Source organism: Triturus cristatus, chromosome 3_1, assembly GCF_964204655.1.
Source record: "Triturus cristatus chromosome 3_1, aTriCri1.1, whole genome shotgun sequence".
Lineage (NCBI taxonomy): Eukaryota > Metazoa > Chordata > Amphibia > Caudata > Salamandridae > Triturus > Triturus cristatus.
In genome coordinates, this window is record NC_140583.1 from 378512624 (window position 1) to 378538900 (window position 26277).

A 26277-nucleotide genomic window follows, 5' to 3' on the forward strand; every position below is an offset into this window, starting at 1 on the left:
TTCCACATAAGTGATGCCCATTTAATGCTCTTCACTCTCCATCTTCTTGTAGCACAGTGTCCATTTCCATGCCTCTCTGCCAGAAGGGTTCTCGTTTCTGCTCTTTGTTTCTCTCTCGTCTTCCCTTCTCGCTGCCCCAGGCCTCCTATGCACACATCTTAGCTCTCTTCATCTGCTTCTTCTCACGTCTTCTCTCTCCCCTGTCCTTCTACACAGTCTTTACCTCTCTTCCAATCTGCTGCTATTCCTGCACTGAACTCTCAACCCTCCCCTTTCCTTCTCTATTATCTGAACACACCTTAGCCCTCTCTCAGTTTGCTCTCACTCCTCACTTCTCTCTCACAAACTTCCACACTGGCGCTGCTTACTCTCCTTTCTGCCGCTTCCCTGTCACACACCTTCCCTGTATGTTATCATCAGTCAGTGTGTTCTCAGCACAGGAGACATGTATGTGGAGCCCTTCATCCTTGGCCAGATTTCCATCTTCTGCCTCTCTCAGAAAGGAGAAAAGTGACTCACTTTGCTCTGGTCAAGCAAGGAAAATGATCCCTTTGACTGTTGTTAGGGTTGAAAACTACAGCAACTGCAAGCGTACCACGGGCGCCTGTGCCGCTGCACCAAGGGTAGCTACACTCCTGTTCAATAAATGCCCCTTTGCCCAAGCCAGCTGATGCATTACCCTACCTGGCTCAAACAGCATCATCACGCAGCAGGAGGACTGAGACACTAACTAGTCTGCAGCTACAGGTTTTTCATTTGATTCATGTATTTAAGAGGAGCCTGTAAGTTTACGTTGCTATGGAAGATTTTTGGGATGTTTTAGAAGTGTCAGGAGGGCTCAAAACTGATTCCATGGAGGTGCTGTGCATTTTCTCACAAAATAGCCATGGGTATACTGTAACCTCAAGCTAACTGTGGATCAGAATCACATCAACTATTATATAAACAACGCTACAATCGGGTAGCTAGAGCGGGGGGATCTCAGGTAATATGTGATCTTAGCCTGCATAGGGCTGCCCTTCACTTACCCTTCCCTGTTAGCGAGGATGATGATGCATGGGGTAATACTACACTTAATACTAATCCTGTGAAATGCTAGACAAGTGCTGCTTAAGATTCATGTCATTTACCCTATCATTTGGTCTGAGGGCCTTTAATGGCCGCAAAGTTTCATATCTCCATGCTGCCCATACCTAAGAAGAATTTACAATTTTTTAATCTCTTTGCACCTCCGGGGTAATTTTGTCAATCTGAAGGTACTAGGGTTGACAGTATTCATAATGCCCTCCATTGTTCTCTAAAAGATTTGATTAACTTCATGATTAATGTTTTGGTATCATTAAGCACAAATATGGTGCCCTTAAAAGATAAGTGCAGAATTAAATGGGACAAAGTAACAGCAAACAAAGGAATCAGAGACCACATCACCAAAGCCCTAGGAGATGCTGTCTCAGAATTCGAAAATTTAATCTCAGCTAAGAGTAGGGATGAATCATGGCAGTTAAACATTGTAAAGATTAATGAGGACCTCTTTAAGATGCTTGGGGAGTGCTTTATGCGCCATCATGGCCCTGCCAGGCTCTTCCCCATGCCAGAGCACACTTGGTATAAAAAAGCCTGTAATGACAAGACGAGCTCCATCGAGCTCTTGCATGTGGTGATTTTAACTTGATATGGGCAAAAAGGAAAAGTACAAGAGGATCCAAATAAGGGCATGTAAGGCTTGGGAGACACATACATGGGAAAATCCTTTATGAAGCTGCTGTTCATAACGATAACAGAACATTTTGGAAACTAGTAGCCAATAGTGATCAATGAATGGCTAAGCTTTTTGTCGACTACATCTCTCTTGAGGTATGGCATTTCCAGTTTCTGGACCTTTATAAACAGGTGTTGGATGTTGATAGAGCATTTGAGTGAAGGTTGGACAATCTATCTCCACCAGGGCTCCTTAAGTTGGAGCGGAGTGAGACCATTACTGTAATAATAGCCACAGCAATGGGTAAAGCGACAGGGCCTGATGGTGTCCCAGGTGATCTCTTTCTTGTGGACATTGATAGCTGGGCTTTGTATTTTAATATGTTATCCAATTGCATTCTCCAAGGGCTAGTATTCCCTGTAGCTGGAAGGCAGAAGAAATTGTCCCCTTCCATAAAAAGGACTCGCAGGACTTGCCTTTAAACTATAGTCTGATCGGCCTTATTGATGTTGCCCAAATGGTCTTTGCGAGGCAAAACCTAGGAAACTTGGAAGGATGGATTGAGGACCACCAGGCCCTCTCCCTGTTGCAGGCGAGGATTTGAAAAGGGGTTAGTACAATTGACCAGGTTTTTAGGTTTCTTTTAATTTATTGGAAGCACGCCTAAACCTGGACTTAAAGTCTGCATTCAACCTAGTCCCATGAGGAAAGCTGTGGGAGGTCCTAAAGAACAAAGAGGTTCCAAACGACCACCTGAATGTTCTGGTTCACCTACATGAAGATGCATATAGCCTAGTTTGGTGGGGTGGTGTAGGAGAGCTCACTGAACGAATACCTATTCAAAAATGAGTCTGTCAAGGATGTGGTGCTTCATTTGGAGGCCTTCAACTTCTAGTGGACATATTAGCTGCTTTTAGTTGTGAACGAGGGTTGGTGATCAACCATTCCAAAACAAAGTTCATGGTCATCAATCCGCATAAATCTTTTAGGAGCTTGATATCTTTGGAAGGCAGACTACTGGATAAGGTCACTGAGTTTGTCTACCTGGGTATCAAGCTAACTAGATCAATGTCTTGGCTGCCCAGGTCAAGAGGAATAGCCTGAACCTTACCCAGCATTCGGCTACCATCTTAAGAATTTATAGGGCCTCACCAGCTAGACACATATCACCCGCGCTAAAGGTGTACAAAGCTAAGGCCAAGGGTAGCACACTGTACTGGCTGAAGTATGGGGCAATGCAAATTTGCCACCATTGGGGATGGCCGGGAATGAGTTCATAAGGGTCCTGAACAATCTCCCACAAAGCACTCCATTGATTCCACTAAGACGAAACCTGGGCCTAGAGCCCATGACCCATATGGCCCAACTCAGAGCACTACTGTTGTGGCGAAGGCTTAAGTGCTCGCCAGATCTGGAGCACTGTTATACTTCCCTTCAGGATGTAGCCTCTAATGATATGTCTGGTAAAATGTCAAATGGCAAAAACTTTTTATCCCAACGTAAAATGTTAAAAACATTTTACCCCAACTTGGTCTAGGTCCCCTCTTACTATGAAACAACTTTCTAGGGCTTCTCTCAAGAAGGCATTTTGGGAATAAATGCATGCTGCTGAAATAAGAAATGTTCCAGAGGGGTCTCTGGTTGGTTATTTTTTGGACTTTAAGATTGATATGGATTTCGAGTCTTTTTTGGATTATAAAAACCCGACAGCTGCTAAGAAAATATATCTTACATTTCTATGTGGCACCTTACCTTTACTGTAACTTCAAGCAAAATGGAACTGTTGCATGAGCACTATATGTCCTACATGTCAGCAGGCAGAGGAATCCCTGGCATATATATATATATTTTTACCCCTCTCATGCTGGGCCCAGAAAAACCTCAATTTTCCCACTATGCAAACAACTTGGCTGCAGACAGTATAAGGATGCCCTATGGCTCCTGCACACAGAGTCTAAGCAAACGATTGTCTGTGCATTGTCCAAATACCTTTATTGAAGTTGGTGCATTAGATGCAAAGTGACGGCCTGAGCCTTTTTTTCTTTTTAACTTGAAATGTCTGGAGCCTTGATTCCCAATTATGTATCAACCAGGATTTTCCATGGCTTTTCTCTATTATGATACTGATTTTAACTTGCAATTTTACATATACAGTTTTTATTTTTTAGTGCGCGCTTTTCTCTCTCTTGAAATGGCAAGTTTGGCCTATGAAATTTAGTGATCTCAGATATACCTGTAGATTTGGGGCCATGCTAACTTATTTTCGAGTCTAAGCACGAGTATTCTTTTTTCCATGATTTTATATATCTTTTTACAGGTCTCAAATTGTAACCTGCATTGAGACTCGTTGTTAGAGCCTTTTTATGTGTTTTTATTTTATTTTTATATTTTGTACTTGTACATGTGTTGACCTTTTATGTTTTATGTTTAAAAAATACTAAATAAAGTGTGTGATGATGATAGTATTTTGAGGAGTGTAAGAGCAGATTTCTTTGTCTGCATCTCTGCATCTCTTGCTATGAACTGGTTACATGGGACACCTATTCCTACAGCCAAGGCAGCACGTTTTTAGCCTGAGTGAACGTTTTCAAATGTGTTCATATTCTAGATGTGAGTATCCCCCAGTTAAGGCAGCATGGAATAATGTAATGATGGATGGAGGGGGTTTGATTGTCTTGTTTCTAACAAGATCACGTCTTTTCTGTCTGCCACCAGAGTGAGTACATTATTACTGCATCATTCTTTTTTTTAAACTATTTAGTAACTAAGCTGAAGTTCAACACATATATGATCCCTCTGGCCCAAATCATCCACGCACACAAATATTAACATCCTCTCCTACACTGATGACACACAACTCATTCTCTTCCTCTCGGACAAGACCCCAACATAAGTAAACAATTCACCACTTGTATGACCAAAGTCGCAAGCTGGATGAAAGCCAACTGTCTCAAGCTCAATACCAACAAGACGTAAGTAGTGATCTTCAGCAAGAACACCTCACCATGTGACTCCAGCCGGTGGCCGGCCATACTTGGACAGACCCCCAGCACCCAGGCCAGGAACATCTCAATCATAATAAACAGGAGATGACATCATAGTATCTGGCTGCCACACCCTGAAGATGCTTGGGAAGATCTTGATATGGCTCTCTAGTCACTAGCACGCTGGACTACAGGAATACAATCTCCAAGGAACTCACTAGCAGACTACAAACCGTCCAGGACTCGGCAGCCAGACTCATCCTTAACCTCCCACACAGAAATTACATCACACTACAACTCAGGAAACTCCACTGGCTGCCAATAAACAAACACATTAATTTCAATCTCTTCACATACACATTCAAGGCACTACACAAATTTGACCCCACCTACCTGAACAGTTGTACTTCCTCCCGCCAACCACCCAGACACCCTTGCTGGCTGCAGCACCCGCCACAATGGTAAAAATGCAAGTTTTGCATTTCTCTGCACCATGTGGCGGGCACCGTGTGGTGCAGGCAAATGTTACGGGGCAAGATAGGGGCCCCCCAGGTGCAACACTGGAGGGCCACTGATGGTCTACTACGGGTCCCCGAAGTACACCCCTGCCAGCCTGTGAATGGCGGTTGAACCGCCATACACAGGCTGGCGGGGATGCAGCATCCTAATCTGGCGCACAGTGCCTGCTATGCATTTTGTGGATGCAGGATGGGTCCGACAGGCAATCGTAATGATTGCCTGTGTCGGACCTGTGGCTAACGGACTTCCCTTCCGCCAGCAATCCGCCCGCCATCCTTATCTGGCAGGCGGAGAATGGCCGCACGATGGCGGGGAATCCGCCATTGGCAGCCTGCCAGTGGCGGATTCACGGCGATCGTAATGACCCCCTTAGTCTTTTGTATCAAATCAGACCAACATGTGTAGAAAAGGCTGTCATGTACCTGCAATCTTCTTCAAGTTCTTAATGATGATAACCTTTATTTAAATCAAGATGAGAGAAGACCTTTGCACAATTTAATTGAGTTATCATGTCAGACTTGTTTGTTGTTTTCATTCAGTTGCTTGTTTAGCTTGACGCAAGTCAAAGCATAAGTGTACAGCTGCTTCACTGTAGTTTCTTGGCACTACTATTATGGGAGAAACCCACGGTTCTGGACCAGTGGAATGTTCAATATTATCATGCTTAAGTAATGATTCAAGTATTTTCTCAACAGCTTCTTGCTAATTAAAAGCAATTTGTATATGTCTTTGAGCAATGGGATGGACGTCCTTATTAATATGCGACTCCACTTTCATAGTCTTAAGTTTCCTAAACCATGAAATAACGAAGGGAACTGATTCACTATTTCATGGGAGCATTCATGTTGTATTTCACAGAAATTGGTCCCATATTAGCGACTGTGTTGAAATTAAGTAGACGGGCACAGAACACTTTGCCTTGAAGCACATGGATGGGTTATTGTATGAACTTTGACTTTTTAAGGGGGTCAATGTGGTTCATGTATACATTTTGGTTTTCAATTACATAAGTTAAGCGAATGGAGATAATTCATTGCATTTCTTCTCAGGCGTAATGTTTATAGGTACATCACTGTTGATAACGAAAGGTATTGAACAACTACTTACTGTGTAATTTTAGGACAATGTTTCAAGGACTTTGGTGCTTTGACACGTCATCTTTCTTTGATTCACATTTTTGTTTACAAGCTGCCAGCCCAACAAGCATAAACACCGACATGACATAATCATTTTCTTCACTCTCACTGAGATTGACACAGAAGAACTGTTTGACAAAGATATAGATGATGATTAATGTTGTTCTCGGTCAGTTTGCCTTAACTGATGTCACTGCTTGAACTTGTGGGTGCATGTCGAACGCTGCTTTTGGAACATTTTGGCAGACATTTTGTTTTCACGCCATGATGCACCTGCATTTCTGTCGGATTTGCAAACTAACACATAATGGTTCTTCTTCAACAGCCTTTAAAAATCTTTCTGAGAGCAGGACATTTACCTTTGTGTGGAAACTAAAATCCACACCTAAAACACAACTTCTTTTTATGAGCAAACAAACCTTAAGTCCTTCTGTGTTTGGCTTCAGCTTACTTTTTACACTCATGACTGATTCATTCTGGGCACCGCCAGCCTCCATGTTGGCAGCTTGTTTATTGTCACACTCTTCAGCTCTAGCAACCATTAACACTAACTCCAGACTACGAGTTTCTCTCAGCATTTGTTGGCTGAATGAATCTGACGAGCATCCATCAATAACTCTCAGACGCATAGCTTCTTCATCATTAAATTCAGTGAACTTATAATGTTTAATGAGTGTGTTGAGTCTCTCTACAAATACATTACTGGTTCTCCAACTTGATGTTCTTTATTGAAGATGTATCACTGGTAATCAATATTGGGCATTGGATTAAACTAGAGATTCAATACTTCTGCAGCAGATGATGAAGTGTGACTTCTTCATCAGTTTACTGCATTTTCTTTATGACTTCTTTTACAGTATCACCATCAAGATGACTGAGAAACTTGATGATCTTTTTCTTATCAGTCTCTTTAAGTGCATCAACAAAATCATCAAATGTCTATCTTAGCAATCCATCCATCACCAATATCCAGCATTTTGGACGTATCAAACGGTGGTGGTGATTTCAGGACAACAGCAGCATTGTAGCCATTTCTGAAAGTGGCTGACATTGAGGGTGGAGCTCTTTCTGGCTCCCACGGCTGCTCATCGTGACCTGTTTGTGTTAAGCATTTCTAAAGCCTTTTGCTGTTTTAGGATCTGGGTCATCGTGACCAGTCGATGGAACTGTGACCTCCCACTAGGGTTCCCTTCTGTTTTCTGGAGATCTCTGGAGTTGTTATGAGCTGCCATCAAGCAGCTTTGATGGGTGGCATGCCGCTTCATGTATTAACAGCTTCCTAAACACAACCCAGAGCATTTCTGGTGGGCTACTGCACCTATTGGCATTGCATGACTCTCCTTATTCAGCTCTGGCAACCAAATGACTGTTTCTTGTACCTGACTTGCTCTCTTTTTAGGTGTCTCTTTGTACTGTCTGACACCTGGTTAGTCTTCTAATCACAATGCTTTCTTGCACATTTGCTGTCAATATTTGCTGCTCTTTCAAACCTGCTTGTATTGCTCTAGGGCTGTGCAATTGGTGCCCCTGCACCGGGAGCTGACTTGGGGTTGGGGGCATCATTTTCACAAGTATATTATCATTTTAAAAGCACCTTCTGCCATGTTCCTGGCCTCCAGCAGTTTTCAGGCATCAATTAAAACGTCAAGATAACTCTGGTGATTAATCATCTTCCTGGAAAGAGACTGGAGGTTTGTCTAGTGGAAGTTTTGACTCATCCTAAGGAAAACGCAGAGGGATTAAAATGCCTGTTGCTAAAAATGTGTAATATGCAGATAACAAAGTACATGTAGGCCAGTGGGTTACTGCTTCTAAAAGAGAGGGTTACTGCTTCTGTAAGAGAGCTTGTCGTTTATAAGTCAAAATCCTAATAGAGAATATTGAGCTATTAACTGTCATCAAAGAGCTGCATGCCTGATCTTGCGAAAAGCTTTCATTTGGGTAGAAAACAATTCTTATTAATAAAGAGAACCCCTTATGACAATGTTATGTTTTACATTCTGAATTTGTGCTTTTCCAGAATAAGGACTCTTAAACTTTATTGCCTACCAGTATCAATGAGGTCCCTCCTACACCTTGCAGTCCTGTCTGAAGTAACATTTCCTATACACTGATTTACACACATATGATTGTGTCTGTGCAATGTGTGTGTGATGTAAAGTGCTCTGACACCTTCAACTGGTATGATAGGTGCAAAAAAAACTAAATGAATCTGGGAGGCAGTGGTTATGGAGACTTGAGGGGCACTGTTAAAGGGTGCTAGTGAGGGAACCTGTGGCAGAGGTGGTCATTGGGGGTTCGCCAACAGACAGTGTCGCACTGGGCACCACCAGTATTAAAGACAGCCCTTATTTGTCTTTAGCGTTCATGCTCCAGATTACATATGACTGTATATTGGTTAGCAGAATGGTACCTTCACCTATGATCTGATCAGCAGGTCCTAGTTCATCATTACAAAGATGTCTTTCATAATTTTTAACTTCTTGATGGAGGGGATAGAGATTGACTCCACATGTGTTAAACGTTGGTTCCTAACTTCGACTGCAACACACGTGGCACGCACAAGTAATTTGTTTGGACCACAGCAAATTCTCTGGGAGAGCACTGTTGATCTTAAGTTCTTATCCGCTAATTCGACACCAGTTGTAGCGTCCTCCCCAGCCTGGGTACTCACAAAGGACTACGCCACACATGGAGCTTAGTAAAAAATATTGTTATTCTTCTGCATGTAACTGCAAACTCAACGTTCAAAACTAGCCTTTACTGCATTACACTCTAACACTTGTGTCATAGTTCTACGGAGTCCATCTTGAGCCAAAATGGTTCCACCATTTCTAATTTGCAAGACACTACATCTACATCAGTGGCAGTCTTAGAAGTCCAGTTCCAGGCAATGTCAGCTTCCCCAGGCCCACCAGGCATCTTTCAGACCTCCTGACCCCCAGCTCTTTCAGCAGCCCCAACACCTCTATCTGAGTAGAGAGGTCTATCAGCCCCTAGAAGCATAACAAATATCTCTGTATTACGGGGCACATCCAAACCACATGATTGAAGTCTGCGGTATAAGCACCTCAGCGATGCCATGTGGAGGTTGGAAGTTTACCCGCCCTCCAAGCAGTTCCAGCATCAGATAAGTTGTGTGAAAAACCTTAGCTTGGATCATACGGAGCCAGGGGGAGATGGCCAGCTCCTGTGGAGCCATACGTGCCTCCCTCCATTTCCCATCCTCAAAGGACCCATGCCACAAGTGTGAAGGGCAGGAATAAGTCTGGGAAATTGATGACTTAATGCTGATAAATCTGTGAGACCCCCCTTGACCCAAGGGGGATATGACAACTTTAACCTCCATAGGGCTATACTCAGGGACCCCAAGCAAAGGGGGCTGATAAGACAAGGTACGTTGAATCTGCAAGTAACAAAAGAACTGAGTATGGTGCATGTGAAATTGTAAATCGGACACCGTCACCAGGAATTCCTGCTCCATCGGCGCCGCCCTTCATCCTTGCAATCCAATCTTACCTTGCACATCAGAACAGTTAGGTGAGCCTATTCCCGCACGAACCCTCCACCTCTGTTATCACTCTTATTAGCACTTACATATCCCTTCTTCCCTTTCCGCCTACGCTACCTCATCTCCAACACGGAGCCTCTTCTCCCAGTACTCGCTTATCAGGTGAGCGCTCTACCCATACACCATCCCGGCCACTCCTTAACCCCTCTCCACGCTGCTCCAGCCACTCGCCACTGGTTGTCAATCCTCCTTTTCCGTCCAGCAGACTCACTTGTTATCGACAAGTTCCATGTTCTACCGCGAATGCCTGGACCTGAAATCCTGTTCCGTTGGCGCTGCCTCTCATCCACGCATTGTTCTCTTACCTCGCAATCCGGAAGAGTCTGGTGAGCTTATTCCCGTACGAACCTTCCCCATCTGTTATATCTAATTGAGCCACATTATCCCGCCAACGCCACATCCCCTCTCCCTGCACTCGCACTCCTGAGCCCTTTAATTACCGCATTGCTCTTGACTCTTCTTCATTTACGGCGTAAATCGACCCACCGGCTGATCACTTTCCCCACCTGGTGTGCTTACACCCCTCATTTCACCAGACGAGCATGCTTGCCAACGCACCACTCTTTGCTACGGGTCTACGTTTAATTGCTCTGCACTTAACCCTCTGTGCTAGAAATCTGATCACTACTTGCCTGTCCTCTGACAGGTTCACTCTGTTCTCCTTCAATACTGTTCATGGAGCCTGGTTACTCGCCAAAATCTCATTTACAATCACGCGTTGGTTCACCGATTATTGGCATGTTCGCCTCTTAGTCATGGATTCTCAATGAAAATTCTTAACCACACTTAATTGGCTAATCTCCTCGACCGTAGTAGGTTATGTGTCACTGTCCAAACATCATTTCTGTTTGATGCTAATGTTGTTTTTCCTGCCTCCCTCCCCGTTTTTTCAATTCCTTTCACAGGCAGTGTTTGTTTCAGGCTTGTTTTTAACTCTTGTCCTGATGATGATCTATGTATCTTGTGATAGATCGAAACGTCGTCGACTCCTTTAAACAGCATGCACGTTAAACTCATGTGTTAAAGCAAGTGCATTTCTGTTTAGTTCCTAAAAAGCTTGCCTCTATTATCTGCATTGGCTATAAGCTTGTTTGTTTTGCCTGAAAAATGTCTATATTTATGTGTTTATCCTTAATTGTTGTTTGTTGAAGAATACAGGACTGTGTCCCACTCTATTACATTCTCTTTGATTTTGAATGACCACGGTTTATAATATTAAATCTACATGTCTGGATGGACATCTCTTCCTAATATAGTACTGATTCTGGTCTATATTCATTGTTCTCCTACTTATACATGTTTGAAGGACCAATTGTTTTCATAAATAGTAACTACCCACGGTCCTTCCTGCCTTTTGGGTTTCCCTTGTTGTAAATAAACACAGAATTTGTTTTATAGGCATGTACAAAATCGTTCTTGGACTCCTGAAATTCACATTGCATACACTTGTGCTTCACAACACAGTATTTGGAGTAGAAAGGTCTCACAGAAACAGGTAATGTTTTGTAGGAATCTTTTTCTCCTCAAACCAGTTTCTTACTGGAATCTCATAATGTGAGGTATACCCTGTTCTCGTGTACAACATTACTATGTTACACAAAATTTTGCACAATTTTTTTATTTTTCAACATCTGGAGAAATAACATTTCACACAGGCCTATTTATTTTCACACTCCTGTAAGCTTTGATTAGAGTGAAATATGATCTCAAGATTCCATTTACTCTTGGTGGATGCTAGTGGCAGGTCAAGTTTAATATCCACAGTGCCTCTGACCAGCATGACAGAGCACTGCCAGAGACCAGAGTCTCAGTTTAGCTAGAGTTCAAATGGAAAAGGCGGGCTTCCGTCCATACAGCAACACCTGTAAAGCAGCTCCTAAACTGATATTGGTGTTGAGTGAAACAACGGGGCACAGTCTTTTATCAGGCCTGCCTTCCAAGGGTGTTTGAAGAGCAGGCTATGTCAAACGTAGCTGAAATGCGCACCGAAGACATCAAGCCCTTCTTCCAAGACAAGTTTACTGCCTAAGAAAGCTGAGATCAATCTCGTGGAGCTTGGCAACATCATGCTTGAGCTGAATTCAAAATGTCATGTTCATCAATATACTTAGGAAGGTGTGTATTCACAACACCATCAGTCAGAAGAAAGCCCGTAAATGTGACATTTACTTTGTACATCTACCACAAGGCCAGGTTGAGCTCACAAAATTTGACAGCCTTGCCATGAAAAATGTAGTCGGCGTCTTCACACATAATTACAAATAGGTAGAGAGAAGAAAAGGGACGCCAAACAGTGAGTTTTGTCCGAAAATGTGGCAGTAAAGAGATTTGCTCATGATTAATGGTTACAATAATGTATTGAGCTTATGGTGACTACTGTAAGAAGACAGTATGGGGTATATTCTCAAGCTCCTATCGCCACGGGAACGTCACTTTTTTTTACCATACCGTGGCGATAGGGCCAGCGCCCATTCTCAAGGCAGAGTTAACCCACTTAACGTGGCATAAAGCCACGTTAAGTGGCTTAACGCTGCCTTGAGAATAGGGCCCCTTTCACACTAAACTTAGCGTTAAAGGGGGCGTGCAGTGGGCATTGCGGTGGGCGTACCACCACAACACCCATTGAATTCGGCACTGACACCTATTATCAAGGGCGAGGATCATAGGTGGCAGCGCCGAACTTACGACCAGAAAAATCCTGGTCTTAAGGTGGTGAAACAAGGAGAAATGCTTAATTTCTCCTCGTTTTTGCTATTTCCATGTGTGATGCCTTGTGCAGCACACATGGAAATAGCAAAAAGTCATGGTTTGTTTATGTACATGTACAGGTGGGTGTCCCTTCCGGTACATAAACAAACCTTTTAAAAAATGCCATTTTGTAACAGGAAGGGACACCTTTGTGCAGGAAGGGACACCTTCCTGCACATAAACAAACCTCCCTGCTCGCAGATACCCTTGCACTCTGGTGCAAGGGTGCCTGCGTTGGCATTAAGTCATTAGACTTAGCGCCGTCGCAGGGGGAAACACCAGGCTGCACCACATCCTTGAGAATAGGGTGAAGCCTGGCGTTTCTGAAGTGGCGGTGAGAGTCCAAGGAGGCTAACGCCTCTCACTGCCACTTCCTCGTGAATATGCCCCTATGAGTTCTAGACGTGAGATAGCTGGATGGGTTTAATTAATTAGATGTAGAATGGGCTGGACAGTGGGAGGATTTAAGAAGAACAGAAAAGCTCCTTAGCTTCTCAACACACTTTCCGAGAGCTTGGAAGCCATATGATGCAGGGAATGCTTTAAGAACATTTAAGTTAAAGTGTGATTTGGGGACCACTGGACATTGCTTTATGGTCACTTCCTCTCTTATGAATTTTTGCCTGGTCCAATGGGACTTCAAAACGTGACTTTTTTGCAAAATGTGTCAGCCTGTTACATAGGCTATTTGCATGCTTCTCTACCTAAAACAGCATACTTCAAGTAGCTGTGTACTGAGAAACTTCATAGGTCGTGGACAATGGGGAGGCTGCTCAAAAGCCCGGGCAAAGAGGGCTGACTGCTAGAAATTGTGGCTGCATACCTGATAGTTGGAGACCGAATGAACATGTGAAGCTGAGAGTGCAGCTAAGCTTAGGCGGTTTCTTCCTGATCTATTTAATACTGGTAAGGGCAGGGCACTACTGTGATTATGTGGTGACTCCAATCATGTTTCTAAATGAGTTGAGGATTTTAGAGCTCACTCTGCAGTGTCTGAATATTGCAAATACTTTTTAAGCTTTTTGAAACTTTACTACACTTACCCCCATCAGTGAAGAAAAATGCATCACATCAAGGTATCTTGCTATGCAATAGACTATTTTTCAAATTTAAAGTAACACTGTGGCTTGCCTTCTTAAATGAAAAACTTCAATGCGCTGTTGGGAATTCTGTTGAAAGCGACTGTTTTGTAGTGGTTTATTTTTCCATTTTCCATCATCTCCCATATTTTTTCCTATTCTGTTTTTCCATAAGGTTTGACGCTACAATCCTCTTCTTCTAATTTAGAATTAATTTATTTAGCAAAGTTTAACATTTGTTTGACCTTTAAGCTCTTTAGTTGGTACTTACACTCTTCTTTGCTATGCTCTTAGACAAAACCCCAGTCATTTTCTCTTGGGATTGCCCTCTTACTTCACTACCAAAGCTGTGACGAGATCCCTGGAGGAACCTTATATTCCCCTGTGGGCTAGACTGTGGGACATTGTCCAACAGGCTGGATATTCACACGGATCAATTACTTGTAATATATTATAACCTCATAGCCAGGCTAAGCAGGTTAGGTGTAACCTTTACATTCACATGGCAAGAAAAGCTGTGGAACTAATTTTATCTACAAAGTAATCTGCATAAATGGCTGCAATATACATACATACATACGTACTAACAAACATACATACATACATGGATGGATGGATGGATAGATAGATAGATAGATAGATAGATAGATAGATAGATAGATAGATAGATAGATAGATAGATAGATAGATAGATAGATAGATAGATAGATAGATAGATAGATAGATAGATAGATAGATAGATAGATAGATAGATAGATAGACAGACAGACTATCAAACCAGACGATTTGAATAAAACATTACTGATATGAAATTACAAGGAAGGACGATAAAGAATTACTGAACATACAACAGAATAGCACTTACACCAAAGTTGGTAGCAGCAAACCGGTCTGAAGCAGAAACATTGGTGGACGCAGTTGTGTGAGCATAAAATGCATTTATGTTTGCCAACAAAGTGCTCATTGCTGCAGGGACACCAGGACACATGTACTTGGACGACAAGCAAGAGAAATGCCTATGAGGGAAAGAGATACAGATGAATATACATAAAGTTACCAATAGTAATAGGTTGAAACCCATTTTAGTCCATAAAGATGGCAATTCTACAACTGATGAAAGATATTTTGTGAAGACATCAAAACAAAGTATCACCTGTGCAAAGATTTCAATTGATGCTTAACAAAAATAGATTCTGATTAAATTAAATCAGCATGCTCTAGAAATAAATTATATTTTACGGCAACTGTTCAAATAAAGGACAACACTGGTTGGATAACTGCAGAGTGTTTTGTTGGAATAAGGAAAAAACGCAAACAGATTCTCTCAACTGAAGACTGAAACTCAATTAAAATACACCACAGGGATCTAATGATGACACTGTAAAACGGACGCTATACAACAATGTACTCCTTCACAACACCTCTACCGCTTTTTCCATTGAAAATACACGTGAAACACATTATACATGTTGTCAGTGCTTAAATTGAGCCGGTGGTTTCAAGTGCTCAGCAAGGCACTTTTGGGCAGATTTACAAGGAACTGACGCATCTGCATTGATGAGTCAGTTTCCTTGCGTTAGCTCCGAATGTTATGTTATGTTATGTTATGTTAAAATGGGACTTTTATAGCGCAACGGCTACTCCAAAGGAGTATCCCGGCGCTTTGTGCTCCAGACCTAAAGAAAGAACTGGAAAACATAACAGTAAAAAGACAGGAGCCTAAAAGAGGAAGCGGACTAACCAGAGAACAGCCAAGTTTTTAAGTCCTTCCTGAAGGCAAGCAAGTTCAAGGTAGTCCGCAAGGACACCGGTAGAGAGTTCCATAGCTGGGGGGCAAGGAATCCAAAGGACCGGCCGCCTAGACGAGCCCTTTTGATACGTGGTACCCGAGCCAGAGCCAATGTTTCCAACCTGAGGGATCGTGTAGGTCGGTAGAAGTCCAGCCTCTTCTGGAGATATTTTGCACCATTACCATGCAGGGCCTTATGGGCTAGGGTCATGGCCTTGAACAGTATCCTCTTCCGTACAGGAAGCCAATGGAGTGATAGAAGAAGGTTAGAGGCACTAGTGCGACGATGCAGGCCAAAGATCGCTCGAGCAGCAGCGTTCTGGGTCACCTGCAAACGCTGAAGGAGATATTCTGGCAGACCCAGATATAGAACATTTGCATAGTCCAATCTGGATCCTATAAGTGCCTGGACAGTTATCCTCCGATGTTCCTCAGATAGAAGGGGAAAGAACTTACGCAACATTCTGAGGATCCCGAAACATGTTCCCGTAAGAGTAGAAACCTGGGATTTGAGCGAAAGCTCATTGTCAATTTTTACTCCCAGGTTCTTAGCCCACTTAGATGACTGAGTTGGAGGGAACATGTCAGCAGGCCACCACCCATGCCAATCTGGTTCCGATGGGCATCCGAAGAATAGTATTTCGGATTTATCCGAGTTACACTTGAGGCTGTTGAGTTGGAACCAATTAAAAACAGCCCCAAGGCACTCACGGATCCTTTCTCCATCGAACTCTTCGCTCTTACGGCAGGTGAACAGAAGCTGGGTCCGGCCCCCATAGTACTCTGCCAATGTCGCCAGAGGGGTCATAAGGATGTTAAATAGAGTGGGGCTCAATACAGAGCCCTGAGGCACTCCGACTCCCAATGGCGGCATTTCGGCAGATCCAGGTGGGACCCAGACCGTCTGCCGGCGGTTGGCTAGAAAGGAACGAAACCAGTTGAGCACCGTCCCCCCCAGACCGATGTCGTGTAGTCTAGTGAGGAGATCCTCAGGGGGGACGGTGTCAAACGCCGCCGACAGGTCTAGCATAACTAACATCACCCTGCCTCCGGTATCCAGCACCTCCTTCACGATCTCAGAAACTTCCAGGAGCGCCGTCTCGGTGCTTAAGTTGGAGCGAAAGCCCGATTGGGATTCATGGAGTAACTCGTTTGACTCCAGGAAGTTAGAAAGCACGCTATGAACGTGTTTCTCCAGGATCTTGGTAAGTGCTGGAAGGAGCGAGATTGGCCTATAGTTAGAGGGCACTTCTGGGTCAAGATTAGGCTTTTTGATAAGAGGGATGACCATGGCCTGTTTCCAGGACTGGGGCAAAAATCCCTGACTCAGGGAAAGGTTAAGAATGGGATTAGCTATGGGGTTAACGGCATCTGCCATTCTCGCTAAGAATTTTGCTGGACAGGGATCTAGCGGTGAGCCCGATTTAAGGTTCCTCATCAAGGCTAAGGATGCGGCAGCCGAAAGGGGCGGGAAGTCTAGCAGAACTGGGCCTGGAGACGACAGGAGAGTTGTCTCAATCGGCAGAGTTGACGGGTCATCTATAGGTCTCAAAGGAAAGGAATCCTGAATTTGCCTAATTTTGGTGGTAAACAAATTAGCAATGGTGTTGGCCCAGGTCTCCACCGGAGCGTCCTGAGCTGAGATTGACCGCGGGCTGGTGAATTCTCGCACAATTGAGAAAATCTCCTTACTGTATTGTAAATACAGTGCCATCATGGATGCACTGTATTTACATTACAGTGTATCATGACGCAAGGAATTACAGATGCGTCAGAAATTCTGATGCATCTGTTGAAGCAAAAGTGACGCATTGTTGGAGTTGGCCACAAAAGTGACGCAACTCCAGCAATGCCCCAGAAAACATAGGTAGGTCCCATGTAAAAAGCCCTGCATCAATCCTTGTGCCTGATCTGAGCAGGCGTAGGAGTTTTGATGCAGTGAAGGCGTAGAATGACGCAGTGAAATCTTATAAATTTCACTGCGCCTGTGCAATGTGTCTTTTTGCATGGGAACGCCTACCCTGCATACATTATACAGGCATAATGTGACGCAGGGCTTTACAATGTGACGCAGCTCCCTAGATGCGTCACGTTGTAAATTGGCTGCATTTTTTATGCCGCCGCTGTGTCACAAAAGTGACGCAATGGCGGCGCAAAAGTGTCGCAAGGGGCATGTTAATCTGTCCCGTAATTTTTAAAACCAGCCCTTACGACAGTCTGCCACATGGTGGTGATGTTTATCTAATTTAGAGATAAGCACATTGTTTGACCTGGCATCCTTGGCGTGGTTTCCCCTGACTTTTTGATGCTGTGCTGAATGTCGTTTTTGCTGGTTTAGATGCTTTGGGCACTATGCCACTGCTGATCAGTGTCAAAGTGCAAGTGCTCCCTAGGTAAATTGTTATATTGATTGGTTGTCCATGATTGGTATATTTGTTTCACCTGTTAGCCCCTAGTAAAGTGCACTGAGTGTGCCAGGGCTGGTGATTCAAATGCTACTAGTGGGCCTGCAGCACTGATTGTGCCACCCACAGGAGTAGCCCTACAATGATGTCACAGGCCTGCCACCGCAGTGCCTAGGTGCAGTTGCTAACTGTCATGCTGACCTGACCAGTGTCCACACTGGCCAGGCCTAACCCTTCCCTTTCTGTACACATTGGACACCCCTATGGAAGGCCCTAGGTTCCTCCCTGGGCAGGTTGCAGTGTATGTGAAAGGTAGAGCATGTATTGGTGTAGGTGACATGCTCTGGTAGTGAATTACAGCCATTTTCGTTTTTCACTATTGAAAGGCTATCTTGCCCATAGGCTATAATGGGGAATGCTGAGTATAATGTTTACCTGCATATCTTCCCATAGGAGCAAGATAGTAAATTTAAGTCTGGTATCCCTGAACTCAGAATGTAATAACACATCTTTTAGGAAAGATGGTTTTTAAATCCTGTGTGTGAAAACAGCACTTTTAGTAAGTGGCTGTTTCCTTTTCTGCCCTTTCTGTGTGCCTTGGCCTGTTTGTGAATTGACTGTCTGATTTGTGAGTGACAGGGACAGGGGTGGCTCCCAGAGGCTGAGTGAGTCAGCCCAGGGTTCAATAGGCAAATTCCCCTGTAGATGGGTGGGAGGAGTAGCACCTGGGCCTGAATAGGGCTGTGCCTGCCTTCCACAATACTGGCTCCACCCCCTGCTGGGCGGCTGACGATTCTGCCCCTCTCTCTCAAAGGAAAGAAGAAACCAAGTAAACAGGGTGCTCCAGGACTGGCCAGAACTGGTTCTGACTAGCCCAAGGCCCCTCTGCCTTCAGAGGACAAAGGATTTTGGGGTATAAGTAATGGGACCCAGACTACAGAAAATTAGATCATCCTGGAATCAAGACGGAACCTCTGCCAAGGAGAAAGCTGGAAGACTGAAGAAGAAGGACTGATCTGCTGTAAGGCTGACCTGCAGTTGCTTTGCTGCCAAGGAGAGGGGAAGGACTTTGCTGTGTGCTGTGTCCCCTGGCTTGAAGGAATCTCCAAGGGCCTGAGTAGAGCTGGCCTCCTGTTAAGAAGTCTCAGGAACAAAAGGACTTCACCCCCAGCTTCCCCCCTGAACTCTGCTGTGTGAGTTCTGACCTTCCTAGAGTGCTTGATCCAATTGTGGGGCCTCTGGAAGTGGTGCCTGCTGTTGGGAAGCTGACCAAGAGAAAAGAAGTAAAAGATTTTTCACGCACCGCCGGCTTAGCGAGAATATTTCCGTCGCCGCAAAGTTCGTCGCAGCGCCTTTCGCCGCTGCAGCGTCAACGCCACGTTCCTCTTCAGAGCGCATCCCCGCGGAGCGGGAAGATTCCCGTCGCTGCGTGTATCGTCGCAGAGCCTGCCGCCGCTGAGTGAGATCGTCACACTGCTCGTTAGCGGGCCGCATTTCGTCGCTGCGAACATCGTCGCAGAGCCATCGAAAATCGTCGCACCGTTCGTTAGCGGGCCGTATTTCATCGCTGCGAACATCATCGCAGAAACATCGAAGATCGTCGCATCGTGCCTTTGCGAGTAAATTTCTACCGGAGAAGCGATGCCTTGGAATCCATACAAGTATCGCCTCACTCACCATACAGGCCGGATTCGTCGCAAACACCCGCTGCGTGCAGCAGGGTTGTCACATCGCCTCCCCAGGGTCTCAGGACTGACGCTGTTGCTTGTTTTTCAACGCCTGAGCGCCGCTAGGAACTTTTATCGCATCACCAGGTACGGTTGGCAAAAATCGACGCTAATGTGGATTATTTTGTCACTGGAGAAGTGTGGCTCACTGGTTAGAGCAGGCAGAACCTGACGCAGAGGTCAGACCCGGGACCAGGGTTCAATTCCCGACGCGGCAGGGTCTTGAGCTCAAATGTCCATGGACTTGATAATTCTCGCTTCGGTGCCTGACCTAATCATGGGTTCACACTCTGCAACTCTGGGCATTAAGCTTGCTTAATCTCCACAACGGCCCCCCGCGGCAGGATGCCTGGCTTTCACCTTGGGGATGCCCTGTAGGGGCTATCTCACAGGGAAAAGCCAGGACGGGTTCCCAAGGCAAGCGCGGAGATACCCCTTCGGGGGTCGATTCAGGCGCTATATAAGAAACATAATAATAATAAGCTAAGAACTCTTTTGAAACCATATTCTTGAACTGTGTATGTTGGATTTTTGTCGTTTTGGTCTTGTGTAGTTTATATAACAGTACTTTATTTATCTACACTGGTGTGGAGTCCATTTTTGGTGTTTTCACTGTGTTACTGTGAGTGTCGGTACAAATAATTTACACATTGCCTTTGATAAGCCTGTCTGCTCGCGCCAAGCTACCAAGGGGGTGAGCAGGGGTTATCTAAAGATTGTATCCCCCTTACCCTGACTAGAAGTAAGGGTCCCTATTAGGACAGTGGTACCTACCTCTGCCAACTAGAAACTCCCAGATCTAACACACATGTTTATTAATTCAATATACATTCAAAGCCTTTCATATAGCTTTGGGGGCATGGAATAGTCTGAATTGTCACACATGTAGTGGTGTGATGGTTAATAGTTGTGTTGGTACTATCATTGGTAGCGCTGGCAGGAGCAATGGGTGATACAAGCTGTAGAGGTCTCCTAACAAAGGCCCAGGCACTTACAAATTAAGCACCGCGTGTTGTAGACAGGCCCACAAACACAAATTATATCGCGAGGCAGTATGTCTTGAGGTACAAAGACACCGATTATTATGAGTTAGTGGTGTGAGCATTGAGAATCGGGCAGAACATTTATCTCCCATAATCGTTATCCAAAAACGTTTAAACCATATAATGAGACTTAAGAAATTATGCAATATACATGATCTAGGTAGTAAGGTAACAGAGGACATCTAACTGTCTTTAACACACTAAACAAACTAGAAATATTTTTCTGTGTGATTTTTCTTTTTCTCTCAATCAGTCAATCAGACTGTATATTATACAGATACCTATGGGACAGACAACCATGTGCTCTACGTACATACCAAAGGTGAGGTCTGCAGATACAATGCTGCTAGCCATAAATTGACTAAGGACTTTGCTGGCACCAATATTTTCCTCACACCCAGACCTTGTGGCCATGCAGCCTCTTCAAGCACTGCTACAATTCATACACTTCAATTGCACTGAAAGCACATAGGCATTTACCACTCATTCATGCAACCTGCATCTTTTCCAAGCACACTTTTAGTGTTCATATAGTAGTCACTCAGATTGATGCTATGGGCCTTTCACTAGTTTGTACCATCTCTGGCCTACACATACTTCAACTCTGTAAACTCTTGGCACCAGGTGAATTTAATGCATTCATAGATTCTCAAAATGGGGTCTTTGTTGTACTTTAACCTTAAAGATGACCAATGCAGTTACAGGAGACTTAAAAGCACAGGGCCCTCCAAAGAGCAATAAAAAGTATCTACGCCTTCAAAAATGTTGATGTATATTGGAAGAACAATCACACAATGCAGCACTTCATCATAGCTTTCTTAGATTATTTATTTATTAATGTGGTTGTTGAGACCTTGAAATGTAGTCTGGTTTCGATCCAATTTTAAGACACTTCTTCCCGTTTTTCAAGTTTATTGCTACTTGAGAGCTACTTGTCATCCGTGAGGGTATGCAGGCGCTGGTGTCATATGACGTACTGAAACCTAGCCTCAATTAAGTTGGGCTATGTTTTCTGGCTTTGACTGACGTGTCCTGAGAGGAGTTAACCATCACTGTACCAGCTGCAAACCAGATTTCCTTGTACAGGATGTTCCCCTGTTGGACCAGTCTTCCTCATGGTGCCGGTGATGGCCTGGCAGCAGCCCCTCATGATGCAGGCATGATGTGTTGTAAAGTGCATTACAACATTTGGGAGACAGTGGCTGCCGCTGGAGAGCCAATGATCCCTCTGGAGGACAGGGGCTAGACCAGTGGCATACATAGGCCTCCGCAGCACCTGCGGAGCGATGGGTTCGCAAGCTCGAGGGGGCCCCCTTAGCACAGCACCCTGCCCAGAGACCTCCTGATTGAGTCTGAAGGGGGCCCCTTCACATACCTTGTAGGGGGCCTTCTCAAAGTTTAGCTACACCACTGGGACATACTACTGTAGTATCAGCCTGGTGTCAGTGGCAGAAAGGGGGCATGTCTGGTGTCTACTGAAATTAGGCAGGAATCGCACAGTAAGTAGCATTGTTAACTCTACAGAGTGTTAGACATGGTACAAAACAGACAGTGTGAGGATGTGAATGTGATACAGCGAACAGGGCCTCATAGATCTTCGCGTGATTCTATGTGCGGGCCTTCGCTGCAATAGGAACAGTTTCCTCCTGCTGTGAAATACTGCTGAAGTTGCCTTTAGGAAAAAACAACAACTTCCTAAGCTTCACACTTTATAAAGCTTGAAAGTTAAAAAAAGATCACAAAGTTGCAAGGTGTTATACACAGACACTTCACACAGCCCCACTTGTCATGAGCCTGTGAGGTGAAGTGAAACTATATTTTTAACCGCTGGTAGTTGCTTGTACCTCAGTAAATAAATAACAGGTCAGAGATTGTGAATTTAAGTGGCAGCAACAGGAACTAATGCACAGATTATTAGTGTGTAGTTACCATAGGTAACCTACACTAGAGATAGTGGCAGCTGGTTTTCCTTCTTCCATAATGTACGATCAGCTCTCAACTGATGTTATTTTGGTTCATAAACAGTACCATTTAATCATGCCTGATAGTCTATCCCAGGAAAGAAATTAGCAATGCAATCAGCTCTGGCAGTAGTTTTACCACTAGTGGTAAATTGGTAGCAATTCAGGAATAATCCATTAGGATATTTTTGACATCAAAAGATGTTTTCCCCTTCTGGAGTGGGAGACATTCTTACTGCTGCCAGAATTGCCAATTAGCATCCGGTAATAAAAAAGAAGATTTCCAACTATATGCTCATATGTGTGCCCCAAGTCACCCTACAGAGAAGCATTATAGGAAATAGGTATTCTTTGGAGCAGGACCTCGTGCCTGGTCCCCCTGCGTTCTCCTGTTCAGCTTGCCTGCAGTCCACTTACATCTGCTGCCCTATGTTTGTGCCTCCTCTGCTCATTTTTCTGCCCTCTGTTTTACCTTGCTTCCCCTGTTCTGCTCATTTTTCTTCTTAACTCTTGTCTGCTCATTTTCTGCCCTCTGTTTTGCCTTTTTCTACTCATTTCTTCCTTCTTCCCGCTGTTTCCCTCCTCCCGCCGTACTACAAATGCTGATTTATTGGCAAATGAAATAAGTATCCAGTTATTACTTTATTGCCACTCCCAAATCCAGGCGATTCTTTCTATTTTGGCTGCATTCATCTGATGTGTTCAAATTACATTATTGAAAATAATAGTGGTTATATACCTGAACATAATTTAAAGGGAGAAAATAAGCAGTTTCTACCAATTAAACACATTAAAATCAAATTAAATGGTAAACTGCAGGAATACAAAGCTAGGGGTGGGGTTTTATTGCAATTGTAGATTTCCTAAGGAAAGCAATATCCATTAGCTTCATTGCCGGCTCGGATTCTTGCACCCAATTATAAACATGCCCATTTCTGAAGATTTCCCACCACCATCAGTCAGATATTTAATCAATCAAACAGTCTTTATTTCGACTTCAAGTCATGAAAGACAATTTAAAAACAAAACTCATCATTATTTACAAAAACACATTTAAAAAACATTTCATCATTAAACATTTCCAATTTTTTTTTGGGCTGTACATATAGAATTCATGGTACTAGTGCTGGGAGCAACATGATTTGTTTTACTGCGTAGGTGGTATTCCTAATCGACCAATTAAAAAAATAAATATCTGCTTTCCATAAAAACAAGCTAAAAAAGTATAAAAAATTCCATCATTATACTGGTTTACATTTAGGGCAGCTGAAGGGCTTTCAGTTTCCCGGCTCTGATTAACCATCCATTTCAGAAATTTAGCTATGGCAATCACTATTATTTCAGAACTATCGGATTGAAATATTCTTAGTGCAGAAATCCCCGTCTTAATACCCTTCTGGATGCAAACTGCTCTAATCCATCTTAGGCGGGGGGCCTTATATACAGGGCAAATAAACAAAATATGTGCTATGGTTTCACGAAATATCTTACAGAAAGGGCACATTTGATCGTTTTTGTTAGATGCCCATTTACAGGTAATCGTGTTCAATGGAAGAGTACCTACCCTGAACTGGTGATATAATTTCCTATCTTGAGGCAATGTGATCAAATCCCAGTACTCCTCATACCCAATAGAATGTTTCAACTCCAAAAAAACCTTGGTATGTGAAGGATTTGTATGTGACTGGAATTCCACCAGGGATATATATGACCAGTAGGCCTCTTTCAACTCCTGTTTAGTGGGAATTATTGTCCCCTGTGGATTGTCCCATAGATCCCCCATTCCTAAGGACTTTAAAAGGATTTTTACCTTCCTGAACCAGGGAATTTTTTCCCCTGTATCCATATTACGCGTCTCCAAAAGTGCCAACGCATAGTGGTTCAGTTCGGGGGTGACCCACAGTCTTCTCCAATAAGCAATTGGTCTAAATCTACAAATATTTTCTAGACTCTGACACCCCAGATCCATGCGAAGAGGTATTAATGGTGTAGATTGTGGGAGGCCTGTGATACAGCGAAGGAACCTATTATGTGCTTTTTGTAAGCCTGCTATATCAGACATCCCCCACAATTCAGCTCCATACAGCATGGAAGATCTTACTCTCGAGTCATAGATTTTTAATACTGGGGCTATGGGTTTGGTGGCTGACAGCTTAAATTCTCTCAGCAGTGCGCCTGAAAGTTGCGCATGCTTAGAGATTAAATGGGCCACATGAGGCTTCCACTGTAACCTGGAGCCCAATGTGATGCCCAGATAATTAAAGCTGTCAGTCTGCTCTAGTAATTCCCCATTCATAAAAACTCTGCCCTTGATGATCCGGTGCCTATGCATTGTCATAAATTTAGTTTTGGAGACATTAACAGAAAGGCCAAAATCATTACAAAACTTTTCAAAGCAGACTATTGCCTTCTGTAACCCTTCCTGTGTTTTAGATAATAGGAGGGTGTCATCGGCAAACATCAGAAGGGGGACGGGGATGCCATTCTGTTTAGGTGGATCGGTTGTAGAGTCTTGGTAGTATTCAATAACTTTATTTATATACAATGTAAATAATGTGGGTGCCAGCACACATCCTTGCCGGACACCCCTTTCAGTTGGGAAACTGTCAGTAACTTGGCTCTGGTTACCCCACCTGACCTGCGCATAATTATTTTCATGTAATGTGATCAGAATTGCAAGTAATTCAGGTGGGATGCCCTGATCACGGAGCGCTCTCCACAGCCTGTCTCTCGGTACTAAATCAAATGCAGCCTTTAAATCAACAAAGGCTGCATACAGTGTGCCTCCCCCCAGAATCACCCATTTCCAGTATATTGTGGAAAATCTAAAAACTTGGTCCACCGTGCTGGTCAGGGGTCGAAAACCAGCCTGTAAAGTGGACATGATTCCTGATTCCTCAATCCAGGTCTGGACCCTGAGAAGGACCATTCTGGCCACCACTTTTTGAATACAGGCTATTAAGCTAATTGGCCTGTAGTTTCCCGGGTCAGCTCGGTCACCCTTCTTATAAATTGGTACGATTTCAGCTCCCCGCCATAAATCTGGCACCATGGTGCCTTTAGCCAGAGTGTTTGCCAATAATTCGATATAAGGGACCCAGACTGATCTACTATGCAAGAACAAGTCTTCAGGAATTTTGTCTAGGCCCGGAGCCCTACCTTTAGGAATTAAATTGAGGGCACATTCGACATCTTTTTTGGTGAACACTAATGTAGTAACTGGCGGAAGGGGGCTAAGAGAAGCTAGTACGGGTGGCGGGACATTATTCATATTTGCAAACTGGGATTTGAAGTGCTTTACCCATTTTTCTGGTGGGACATGGTTAACCGGGGCTGGTTTTTGGTTTCCCATGCCCCACCTCACAAGATGCCAGAAGTCCGTTAAATCTCTGGACTGACTGGCTGCCAATAGTTCGTCCCAGTATTTAGTGTCCCAGGTTTTTTTCGCCACATTTTGTGTCTTTTTGTAGTGAATCCTTGCCGCCCTTATAACTTCCCTATCGGTGGATCGCACAGCATCAGCTAAGGATTTGTAAGCGAGCCTACAATTTTTATCATACCATGATGCTTGTTTTCTATTCCCCTTACCGGGGTGCTTTTTCCTGGGAATATTAAA

General features: G+C 43.9%; 1 protein-coding gene across 1 annotated transcript in view; it reads right to left on the reverse strand.

Moving 5' to 3' along the window:
* UNC13C (unc-13 homolog C) overlaps positions 1-26277 on the reverse strand; it is a 1458878-nt gene that overhangs the window by 699498 nt on the left and 733103 nt on the right. Inside the window, exon 14 of the mRNA XM_085644160.1 lies at positions 14602-14752. Coding sequence (XP_085500286.1) covers positions 14602-14752 — 151 coding nt within the window. The remainder of the gene's footprint in view (positions 1-14601; positions 14753-26277) is intronic.